At 40.2% G+C, this 12693-nt stretch overlaps 1 protein-coding gene across 18 annotated transcripts in view; it reads left to right on the top strand.

Moving 5' to 3' along the window:
* The window catches only part of LOC125702592 (spermatid perinuclear RNA binding protein), a 72789-nt gene that overhangs the window by 12843 nt on the left and 47253 nt on the right, over positions 1–12693 (top strand). For 15 of the 18 annotated variants that reach the window (XR_007380646.1, XM_048966095.1, XM_048966083.1 and 12 more), the window contains exons 2-3: positions 6353–6524; positions 9275–9492. Coding sequence is in view for 16 of the 18 variants with exons in the window: in XM_048966095.1 (XP_048822052.1) it covers positions 6522–6524; positions 9275–9492 (221 nt within the window). In the remaining 2 variants the exon portion in view is untranslated. Of the gene's footprint in view, positions 1–5010; positions 5708–6352; positions 6525–9274; positions 9493–10219; positions 10372–10394; positions 12423–12693 lie in introns of those variants that run through there. The other 3 variants (XM_048966084.1, XM_048966096.1, XM_048966097.1) reach the window with 3 other exon arrangements.

The following is a 12693-nucleotide window of genomic DNA, read 5'->3' as shown; positions in this document are numbered from 1 at the left end:
TTTGAGGGAAAATGGGTACACACCTTCTTTTACACTGGAGTTGCAACAGCTTGCTGTCATGCACTTCTGCTTCCTAACCTGGATGACATCTTACTTTCACATGTTTACTGAAATGCTGGTGCCTTTGGATTGTGCAAGCAGGTTGCCTCCAAGGCACTGGTGTTCATCATAGCCTTCTGTTTTGTTGTTTAGACATGTATTGCTTTATGTTGAGAGAGCAAACTGAGATGGTAATTAGGTGATGGAGAGAAAACGGTGAATGACAAAGATTGAAGAACCATTGGTATATTTTATGCTGTTCTGAGTAAAGTGGCACAGTAGAGATGGTGTCATTAGCTGTGAAGAGAGATTAAACAGATCTGGGGCAATTCGTGAAATTTAAGGGAAATGAACCAAAGCAACAAAGTTGTGTTTGTGTCCTTAAAATCACAGCCAGGTGAGGCTGGTGGATTTATGCTGACAGCTCCTTGGGGTTTGTTTGTTTTTCCCCACTTAATATACTTATTTATTCAAATTTTAATGTAGCTTCTCAAGTTCAAGATCAATTACTTAACTGTGTTTTCTAAAGAAATTAGAATGTGATGCTACAGATATTTTGGTACGTAAAACATCCTGTTATAAATAAGCAGTTAAGGAATTCAGTTCTCAACTTGGGAAATACGAATGATACAGAAACTGAAAACAAAATCTTGTTTGGTCATCAGAGTGGAACTAGAACGTGGTCAAGTGTGATGGTGGATGTGTACTGGCAGAGAACAGAAGAGCTCTTTGCACAGCACCTCCGGACACTGATAGTCTTCCAGATCCTTGTGAATCTTCTCTCTTAAAAAAATAAAAAGTCAGTGAGGCAGCAAGACTGACATATCACAAAATGCACTTAAGTGGAGAGTCATGAATGTTTAAACTGGCTGATGTGCGTGCCATCCAGAGTGAATGTGCAGTGTTGAAAATGCCAGGTTCTTCATGCCTTGCCACTGGGGACATCAAGGAAGCAATTCTAGGGGAGACGCTGATGCTGATACCTTGAAGGAAAAAGGCCTTCCTCTTTTACATGAGAATTTTAAAAACATTTTCTTCTGTGTTGGTGAGTGGTCACGTAAGACTGACCTTTTGGAGTGCCCAGGAAGTGTCTGGTGATACTTCATTGCAATAAGCCTGTGTGCTGAATGGTACCTGCAGAGACTGTCCTCTAGGAATCCAAACTGCATAGGTGTTTCCTATGGTGTTTAGCTGGTTTTGTCTTGAGAGGAACAAAATCTGTAGCTTAGGCTAACCTGCAGTCAATGGGATATGAATCATAGCAGGAAGGAAACTGGGGCACTGCAGCTTTTTGAGTTAAGTTGAAGGATGCTGGGGAAAGAATGTCCCAGTTCTTATCCTCTCCTTCACTGTGACTGCTTCCCACTATGTTTCTGGAGCAAAGAAAAACACAAAGGTAAGGATGTGGACAGAAATGATATGGGGATGGAAAATGTCCAGAAGTTTGAAGGTCTACAGAACTGTGGTACTGAGATCAGAGAGCGTGGCATGGCTTAGGCAGCAGGAAGCCCAGCATGGTGCCAAACTGCACTGTGTACTTGAGGGGGCAGAACACGTGGTTCTGTTGTGGAGAGTTGGATATTCAGACCTAGATCCAGGCATTTGCTTAAGTAGTGCATGTCTCTGGGAAAACTGACAGTACAGATGGAGTCTTTTTAGTAATGTGATCCTTTTTATTAATTTAGTTAATTCTTCGACTGTAAATGAACGCAATCTGTTTTGAAATTTATTGTGATTTTTTCTTTTTTGAATGTTGGTATCAGATTATCACTGCTTCACCAGCAGGTCTGTACTGCAAAGTAGCTCCAGGTTTCCAGTGTCCAGTTTAGCGAGAAGAGCAGGAATGCCTGTGTTTGGTGCTGGAAGCTGGAAATCAGTTGAACATTTCAGACATGGAGAGTCTAGTCATGGTTTCTGGCTGGTCTGAAGATGAATACTTTGCTTTTATTTATTTATGTAGTATGTAACTGTGGGTTTTTTGTATTGTTTTTTTAAGGCTGTGCCAAGAAGTTCTCCCTTTGTTATTTATATATGTATATATATTCTTATAGTGCTGTTTTATGGACAGTTCTGTTCTGGATGTTGCTGACAGGCTGAGTGTTAATTAAGTTGATTGTACTTTGTGTTCATATGTCAATTTGTTATTTAAGAGCCAAAAGTTCTCCCAGGCTCCCAGAAGAATGACTTGGATGATTCTTCTATTCTGTTTATCAAATGAGTGCCTAACCTGTCTGGCAACCATAAAAGTGGGGTGCTGGGCCTATCTACTCAGAAGAAATCTGAGCACAGGAGCTTCTTGTCAAACTGTCTTAAGAACTGAACAAGCAGGAGTGATACTAGGTCAGTATTTATTGTATGTAGGGTAAGAATGTCAGAGGAAGAACCTTTCCAGCTCTCAGTGTAGTGTTGCTTTACAATTTTCTGTCTGGCTGGAAAATTGCAGACTTCTAAAGGCTAAGCCAGATGCAACTTTGCCAGGAACTTTGAAAACAATAAAACTCATGTGGATGTACAGGTGAAACTGGATGGTTGCTGAGAATATTGTTGCGAGCAACCTGAGTCTTAGTAAATACATGTCCCAGTGTTATGGCTGCATTTCTTTACAGATTGTTTTTATGGTTGCACTGGGCAAGAGTTTCTCTTTTTTGGTGATGCAGAATGAGTAAACCAGTTCTGTACAGCACACAGGGAGTCTGCATTTAAAACAGCAAACATGTGCACAAAGGTTGATCATACTCTGCAGGTTTCTCTGCCCCATGCTCCTCACAGCATCCTTCTGAATTGCATTTTTCTCTGTATCTCTTGGTTTGTTGATACTTTTAACATGAGAGAAAACTATTTCGCTGTTTCGCTGTCAGTTATTCTGACACTAATCAACTTTGCACATCTTGTTTTGTTTGATGTCTGCGTACATCACAAAAAGAGTTGCTGAAAGAGTTCAATTATAATATCAGCATCTCTGCCAAATGTATTGAGCTGTTCTGAAAAGCAACTTGTCTTTTCTGACCCAGATACACAGTTTCCAACTGTGGAAGATGCTGCCAGAAAGGCTCTTGGCAGGAGGCCAGCAATAAAATTATACTACAGAAAAAAGCAGCGTATTTTCAGCAGCTCTATATACGGTGTGACGGAAAATTACCTGTGCCCTGGATGCAAAGCAGAAGTTAAAATAAAGTTGCAATTTAAAGCTACAGTCCTCTTATTATGATTTTTTGAAAGTATCAAAAATTGATACAAATCCCACTTTTTCTTACCCCTTCTGTGCAAATTCGAGTTGTTTCTGTTATTGTCTGATGCACCTCAGGCTGTAGATGTTCACTCATTTGCTATCAGCAACTGTAGTTGCCCTTGCTGCTCTGTTAACACAAACTTAAAGGGATATCAGGGTGGTGTACGAATGCTGTAAACGGAGCTCTTGTGAGCAGATGTTGGTGTAAGGGTAGATAATGAGGGTGGAGGTTATTTTTCCTCAAGATAAATATTTCTGGCCTGTGCCTTTTGCTGTAGCATTGAAGACCAGTTTCTACACTGTAATAAATGGCATGGCATCTGTGCCTTTAACAGCAGCACACTGAAGTGAGGACATGGAGCACAGTGACCCCAGTTTCCTCCTCTGTGAAGCCATTTCTGCAGCGTTCTGTGCAAGTACTGCTGTGTGCTGTGAGAGGCTTCAGAACACCAGAGCAGTTCTGCATTCTAGAAGGTCACAGCTCTCAGGTTTGGATGTTACAACACTCCTTAAGGAAGACAAGTACCTGTTTCTCCTGCTTTTCTCTGTGCTGTTCCCGAGCACCTGAAGGTACATAAGCATATTCATTATTTCTGGCTGTTGAAATGTCTCTCTTGGGAACAGAACGGCCAGATGCAGGAATATGCCCTACTACAAAGGCCTCATTTGAAATTCTTTTCCTTGTTTGTCTTGCACCAAAGCATAAACTTCCTCTGTGAAGGATGGGATGTTTAATGGAAACACTGTTAGACTGTCATGGTGTTTCAATAACATTTCTACTGTGTCAAATCCCCAGTGACATTAAACCACACTGCAGGCTCTACTCAACTGCTAGCATGGTTTGGAGCAAGTATTGGCCCTGTTTTACACTTTAGGGCCACATGATACAGAGGTAAAGTGACTTTCTCAAGGTCACCAAGGTCTCATTATTGCTGGTAGCTTTTTCTAGAATTTTGTTACAAGAGTAGGTAGAAACCAGTGCTTAGGGCAATCACACATAATATTCTTGTACCTTGAGCCTGAACCTCAGCTGTTACTTCCATGAGTGCACAGGGACAAGCATCCTGCTGTAATCTAGAAATAAAGTGATGCTCAGACCTCAGCCACTCATGGATGAGAAAAAGGGCAGGTAGAATCAAACTCATAAATAAATATCTTCATCTGGATCTATTGCATGTTGTTGAAACTTGAACCTCTTTTAAGATAAGATGGTTGCTACCCTTTTAAAGCAGACTTCTGAGAGGTTTTGGTGATTCTGCTTCAACTGCCTAAATTATAGACTGAAAACAAATGTTTCACAGCTGCTCTGTATTTTCAAAGAGCACTGAAAAGCACTGAATATATCTACAATTGCACCCTGGGGTACGGCTGTTTTCAGAACTTGTGAGGTAGACTGCAGGCTTGCCCTCTAGACAACAGTCTGCTTGCAGTTTCTCTGAAGCACCAGAATTTGCTCAGCCAGCTCTCCTTGTCCATCTGCTTTCAATATACTGTACGAGCTGATAAGCAACAGCTTGCAGTAGACTTAGGAGGGAGTCCAGGCTGGGGTGTTGCTTGGAGTCTGGAGATGTCATGCTGGGCGCACGCTAAAGTCAGCAACACATTCCAGTGTCCTCTGCCTTGATCTGCCAAATTACAGAGAAGACAGCAAACTGAAAATGTGAAGTGCTGGAGTCACAGGGAAGAATGATTATCTGAAGGTGGTTCTCTCTTCAAACTGAATCCATCTAATTTGAAAGAGATGATCTGGAAACATGTCTGATAAGTATCTCTAGCTTGCCATCTGCCAACTCTAAAGCATATTATTTATTATTATTATTATTATGACTATTATAGGAAAAGCTAAGCAAAAATCCTGATAAAGAGTCTGGTTCTAGAGATGGTGGATAGCTTTTAAGTTTGAATGAGCTTATGACTAGCTTATGTATTAAGTAGTGCTGAAGCAGTAATCTTGGTGCTTGCTTGTGCTTCCAGCTGTCCCTGCTTGCCTTTCAAGATCACCTAAGGTAGGAATCTGGTCCCAGTAAAGAACATCTTATTTGATTGCTTCTGGGAAGCAATATGGTAGAGCGTTAAGGTAACTTGGTACAATACATAGCCTCTGTGATAAGAAAAGAGGTCCTTCAGGGCTTTTATTAGCTTGCTTTTCCCAGGTATTTTTATTATGAGCATAAGCCATCTCACCTGTCCCTGTGTTGCTGCCAAACTTGCTTTTAATCTCCAGAACCATCAGGATTTTTTGACAGGCAACGTGTAACATACTGCTGGAGAAGTAAAGACTGACATACAGGAGAAAAGGAAAACATTCTGTGTGTGTGTGTGTGTCACCCTGCAGAAATTTTGACTGGGTTTTCCAGTTACTTCAGAATGTTGCCAGAAAGCTGATGCAAAAATATATACAATGAAAGGAAAACAGGAGTTTTCTCCAAGAACTATGCAGTAAGCTTCTACTTTCCTCTCTAGCACTACCTGCTCTGTCATTCTTCTAGTTTAGTACAAGAGGGCTGCTGTAGAGGCTTTTTTAGCTGTTATGTACTGCAAAAAGCAGTGCAAGGGCAGAAAAATCATCATGAATGATTTCAGGCAGACGTGATCACAATTCTCATGTCTTCAGTTCATTATAATGTACATCCCTCTTTTTAAATTAGAGATTAGTTATTGCCACCCGAAGTACAGCATCTGACATTCAGAATCAAAGGCCGCACAGAGGATTTCAGCTGCTAATTACTTTTTAATGATTAAATTAGTGTTAACAATAGCTATCTGTTCAAGCTGGTTTCATATGTATTTGAGACTTTGGATTTCCAATCTTCCTCGCATCAGAAATGTAGATTGCCAGTTGGCTGACAGTGCACTGAGAGAAGCTCTGACTGGCATGGGAAAGCAGTTAATAGGTGTGGGCACATGGCATGAAGCTGCTTCCTGTAGTGACATCTGCTATTGTTCTGGGAAGGATGATTTGGCGAGCTCTTCTCTGCTGTGAAGCTTTAGTCAGTGGTTTGACTCAGTGTTCTGCATTGAGCACTTATTGGAATTAACATGTTTCTTCTGGATTCAAGTTGGTTTTCTCTTTCTTTTTTGCAGGTGAGTTACAGAAAGTGACTCTTATAGCATCTTAGCTCTATGAACTCTTGAGCTGTCAAGGGACTGAGAGGCTTATGAAGAGGTTCTGTCAAGCAAAACAGCTCTTAGCAAAGACACCAAGGAGGAGGGAAAAGGAGAAAGAAAGAGAGAGCTGAAACAGTAACAAATCATGGTAGGTATCCCTATCTTTCATGGGGTCACATTAATAATATTCTCTGATGGTCTTGCATGGGGCCTGATGAAACAAGCAAGGAGATATTCTGACCTCGCACTAAACTGGAGATGGTAGGGCATACTTTGAGTAAAGCAGACGAGGTTTGATATTTTGTCAGCCATTTCAAACCAGAGAGTTGCATTACATGAATTATTAAATGTGAATGAAGGGGATGCTCCTAGTTTTTCTAATAAAACTAGCATTAGCAAGCTGTAGCAAACAGTGTGAGTGACCTTGAACTTGCAGACTGCACAACCAAGTGCTGCTGTTCCCCTTTCACTCCTTGCTCACGACAGCAAGTGTAAAATTATTTGTATTTTTGTACACATGTATTAAAAGCTGAATGCATTTGGTCCTATGCACTTTTCATTAAAAGCGTAGATGAGATGTCAGTACAGGATATGCATCAAACGTATTGAACTAAATAAGGAGTCATTTCTAGTCTACCTGGTGCTGCTCTCAAATTGGGAACATCAGAGATTACATTATCAAGCTGTATAAATGTGAAGGATTGTGATGGTAAGATTCTGAAGATGTGTTCACAAAAGGGCAGTAAACCTACCCAGTTCTGAAAAATACTGTGGAGAGCAGTTTAAGCATAGATTGTAAGTCGTCTTAAGTGTTACTGCTGAGAGAAGGGAAATGAGAATAAATGCAATAAATGTTAAATTCTGTTCTCTAACACTTGTATAGCTGTGGCTGATGATAGCCAGGATGTAACACACATATATGATCCAAGATAAGATTTTTACCTGTTATAGAGCACAAAGGGAGGAAGAACACTTGACACAGCAGTTATCAACGTGAAGTCTTCTTTTCCTATTATTTTTGGCCTAAACTGTAAGGAATAATTGATCTTGCCAATGCTTATCTATTAGTAAAGAACAGAAAAGTCTTCATATCTGAGTTAATAGTTTGTTGTTGTTTGACTGTTTTTCCTGATTGATATTTCATGATATTTGAGATGGTAGAGATGAATGAATAAATCCAGCTTGTCAATTTTCTGCAGAACTGCAGCTTCTCTGTATACCCAAGCTGCAGATTAACCTCAGGAGGAACCTTCTGGAAATATTTTTGCAACTGTAAAAAGCACTGCAGTAACACCAGACCCCTGGCTGATGAGTTTTTACTACTTGAATTGTTGCTGTGGGGAGGCATGAAGAAGTTAAGGAAGTAACTGTAGTGCTGATCTTTGAATGTAATAACCTAGGAAGCCACGACCTGTTGATCTACAAGTATTAGACCCAAAAGCCTTCCACATCCTTCACAGGCCCATTTTGTGGTTGGACTTGATGATCTTTAAGGTCTTTTCCAACCTGAGCAGTTCTATGATTTTCTATGACCTGAAGAACGTGTGCTATTGCAGAGTACGTGCTGTTAGCAAACCCACCAACTAGGGGGTAAAAACTAAAGCATTTGCAGTGTTTAATGTGTAGGAGGATGGAGTTCTGGTTGATGATTCTAAGTTCCAGGGGACTTTCAGTAGTGACTGGCATGTGTCTAGAGAATGTTCAGAGGCTGGAGGTCTGTGCTGTGTAGCTGGTCCAGGTCGCTGTTTAGATCAGCTGAGTTTCAACTGGCTAGAGCGTAGCAAACTATAACCTCCTGGCACAAGTCATTTAACCATGTTTACCTCTTTCAGCAGTATCGCTCAGGTCTTGAAGTTTCATTGCAAACTTATCATATTTTTAAGAAATAATTTCTGCATTCCTTACCAGCTTATCCCTATCCTCATTTTCATTCGTGCCTTTGTAAATCCCAGTGCATTTTGCTAAGCTGCTCTTACCAATACGTAGTGTCTGTGACTTTGTCTGCAGCAGCAACAAAGCCACAGGGGAGTGGCTATTTACTGGATTGGTTCTAAAGGGGTTGCCACTGTCTCTAACAGAAATTGAGGACAGACAGCTGCACTCCATGCATCAAGAATATACAAAGTTGTATTTAGAGAGTTGTCTCCATATTATCCTTGTCAGCCCTTTGCTTTCATCCTGGGCTACTTACGTTTTGAATTTGCCTACTTTAAAATGTGGTTACCTTTTGGCATCAAGGTGCCTAAGCTTTTCCCTTTGCTTTGAGCTATCCAGCTACTGAAGCTTCAGACAGTCAGGAAAGGTCACTGAAATTCAGGATCTAAGTTCCTGCAGGTATTGCTGGGTAGGGTGTTTCCTTCAGTGCTGTTACTCACAATTTGTTTCTCCTTTATATGTAGATGCTTTGGATAAGATTGGGGTCTAGGTGTTCTTTCACTGACTTTGAAATCCTGATCTTAGTTAACAAGCGAATCAAAGAACAAGGGAAGTTAAAGACGTTTGAAAGTGAAATGAGTTGCCCAGGACCCAAGAGATGTACCTCCAGAGCACAGTTATCTCATCCTACTGTGGACATAAGCATAAATTGTGCTCCAGATGTGCCAGTGTTAGCAGCCAGTATTACTGGCCAGTAAAGGCTTCTAGGCATCCAATGCTAGGTGTCAAAAAGAAACCCCACCTTAAGCCTTATACATTTTGCCAGCTTAATGCTGATTCCATGATAGTCTTTGGTGTCTGTGTATCTCTCTGATAAGAAATCAGTCCTGCCAGATTGCAACACATGGTCATCATAAAACCTTTTCTTACATCTATCAGTGAGGACTGCCATTCAGGTAGTGTCTTTCTATTGATAACTGAATAATTTTGTTCTTTTTCCTCTCCTTTCCCACTCTGTAACAGAGATCTATCCGATCTTTTGCTAACGATGACCGCCATGTTATGGTGAAACATTCAACCATTTATCCATCTCCAGAAGAACTTGAAGCTGTCCAGAACATGGTATCAACAGTAGAATGTGCCCTTAAGCATGTGTCTGACTGGATGGATGAAAAGAACAAGTCTGTAAAATGTGAGGGTGATGTGGAAGCAAAGGAGGAAGCTGCAGAAAGCAATGCCAAGTGAGTGAGTTGAGCCTCATAATATGTTACTGTGCAGTTACTGCGCAGGTTCCTTTCCTACTAAATAAGAGTTGTAGTGTGCTTTGATTCTGTTGTGTACAAATATTCATGGGACACAGTGAATATATTTGCACTGCTTGAGGTGGGAACATACAGAGCGAGTGCAAGGAATAGGAATAAGCAAGATTTAGGCAGCAGTTGCTCTGTTACTTTCATGTAATGTGAAACTGCGTTTTAGCAGTTAAATGTTTCAGCAATAAGTGTATATATGTACCTGTAGCACGTGAATGCAAATCCGCAGTCATGTAGCTTAGGGACTCCTTCCATTTAAGAAACAAAAGATTTTTATAAACTTACTGTTTACTTAGCAAACCAGCTTTTCTAAGGATCCATTTCCTTCTGTTATATTGTGCTCTGAGTGAAACATCTGTTTGCTGTATGTCCCAGTCTGCTCCTTGACATGGTGCCAAGTTTTCTTGTTCTAGCATAACTCCAGTAGTTGAAGAAGAGGCTGAAACAACTGGCTCCTTATTTTAGGTTTCTTGGTGTGTAAGTTTTTAACTCGGGCACTTAGAACCAGAACTTGGGCTTCCTGTTTCATATGCTCTCCAGCTCTGGTAAGTATTCTCTCCAGTTTGCAGATGAGGAAGTGAAGCACTAGGAGGCGAACAGCAAATATGTCATGACCTGAAAAACCTGATTTCCAGTTCTCTGCTCTTCCTGTTAGATAATACTTCTGCATTGAACTTCTCGGGACTCTAATCTGGTTACATCCGTAACGTAACCTGCACTAGAGATGTAGTCAAAGGACTCTTCCAATTTCCTTTCCTATGGTGTGTGGAATATTAAGAAAGTCTGCAGCTACATGGGCTTTGCCCAGTAAGTTCTGTTCTTAAAACTGATAAATGGTGTATTCTTTATCCATATGTATTCCTTATGTTTTCTGACACCTTTTATGCCAGTGAAAGTTCTATTGTGAGACCTTTTTTTGGTGTGCTGGTAAATAATACATATTTAAAATTGTTTATATGTGGGGTCAGGGTGCAATACAAACTACTCTAGCAGCAGTAGAAATACTAATGCACTGAACTATGTACTTCTGGAGTGAGATACAATTCAGTGTGGATAATGGAAGAAGACACAGTCTTCCTAATTCAGAGTTATATCAGTTTGTGAACAGAAAATACAATATACTTGCTTAAGGTGGAAGAGACACTGATAACCATTATATTTATCAGTTATTCCTAAATTCATAGTGGGGTATCTTTGGAATTTTAAAAATGAAATGCTGCTTCTTGTTTTGTTGTTGTAATGTGGTTCTTAGCTCTTCCCAGGTCTCATAAAGCATTCAGGAAATGCAGTATGAAGCTCTGCTGTGCCTCACCATCTGAATGTACTCCAATTTAGAAACAAGAAATGTGCTTCTGTATTAACTAGGAAAAATCCTTCATGGGTGGGAGGAGCAGCAAGCATTCATGACTTGGTATCTTGCTATTTCCAAATAGCATTGTGGGTTCTACAGAAAATCCCTCAAGTATTAACAGCATTTTTCTGCAGATTTTTTTTTAGTATTTATACTCGTATTCGACTTTGTCAAATACAGAGTTATGGGCCTGGGAACTGTCGTAAGAACTGCTTGTTCTGTGTGAAGTTCCAATGGGGCACCGCCTTCTTCGGATATAGTTTCCAATAGGAAATGTTCAGCCATGTGAAGACCATAACAGAATAGCTTTGAAAAGTAAATGTACAGATTTACTCGATTCCTGTGGCTTTATGTCTTCTGTAATAAATATTTAACAGACACACGAGCTGTGATGTATCACTTGTTTGGTGTGAAATGTATTCAAACAGAAATAGCAAGGCATGTAAATTCATGAACATTGTTACATAAACTAATGTAAAAAATTATTTTAGCCAATTGTATTACCACTGCAGAATAACTGTGCTGTACTGAAAGGCTGCTTTTCTACAGATGGACAATTTAATGTTGTCATCTTATTGAAGGAGGTATTTAAGTTCCGATTCCCACAGAAAAAGTCTTTCTAAGTGCACTACACACTTTGTTGGTTATTTTTTAGAACTACTGGCAGTGTCTCCACATGTCTTCTGATGTGGACAACACAGGCCGTGGAATGGATTCTCTAAAAATAAATTTTATAAAAGTTCCAGGCTTGCATTAAGTGCTTTTGAGACAGTTGGATAGCCTTGCTATTCACACCTTTGCATGTGGTTTTGTGCTTCTGCTCTATTACAAATCTGGAGTACAGTTACTGCAAACATCCATGCATTATTTATACATATAGAACAATTTGCTTATTAATGCATTTGTTTGGGGGCAGATTATTTTACTAATCACTTACAAGCTAAAAGGGGCTAAAGTATATTTCTCTACGATGTAAATTATCTTCATTGCTGGCTGCAATCCATATTCAAAGGAATTATCTGCATCCAGATACTGGTTAAGTAGCACAGTTTCAGGCTAGAAGTTGAGATACTGTTTGCTTTTGTAACAGTAGTTAAAAAAAGCCGAAGCTCGTTTGCTTCTGACTGTTCCTGGGACAGTGGGATTGCTGACTGACCTTCCTTTCTTCTGTTTGTGCAGACACCTGTTGCAGCATTTCCACTTAAAGTACTTGCGCAAAGTCTGTGGGATGGTTGGATGATGTTATTGATCGAGTGAAGCGTAGGATCTCTTAAGATCTATTTGATGATCTTGGATTACAATGTGATATGCTTTGTTGTTTTTATCCAGTCTAACCTACTGGATGGTAACAATGACAGGAACAGGGATGCTGCCTTACTGGCTGAGATGATTTTCTGCTTTTACTGATTATGTGCTTTCTGTTGTTTTTGTAAGGGGGATGTGCCGCTAGTTGGTGCCACAGTATGTGAGATGAGTCATGGCAGTAGCTGGTTTTGAACTGTCAAAGGTGCATTTCTTGCATTTTCCTCGCTGTTTATTATGCAAGTTTTATGGTTTTTCTTTAGCCTACTAAACTGGTTTTTGTTGCAGTTTTCTTCTCAATACTCAGAACTAAAATGTTCTCACATCGCTTTGCAAGTTGTCTGCTGTGGTCCTTAAATGTTCCCTAAGCGTTACTGGGGACTGGAATCTAGTGCCTAGTACTCAGACCTCTGTTGCTGTAGGTTTCACTGGTGAGACCTGATGAAGGAATTAGGCCTGGAAGGTTTTCTGGAACC

This window comes from Lagopus muta, chromosome 19 (assembly GCF_023343835.1).
Source record: "Lagopus muta isolate bLagMut1 chromosome 19, bLagMut1 primary, whole genome shotgun sequence".
Lineage (NCBI taxonomy): Eukaryota > Metazoa > Chordata > Aves > Galliformes > Phasianidae > Lagopus > Lagopus muta.
The sequence above is the reverse complement of the archived record's forward strand: the minus strand, read 5'-3'. Positions and strand labels throughout refer to the sequence as shown.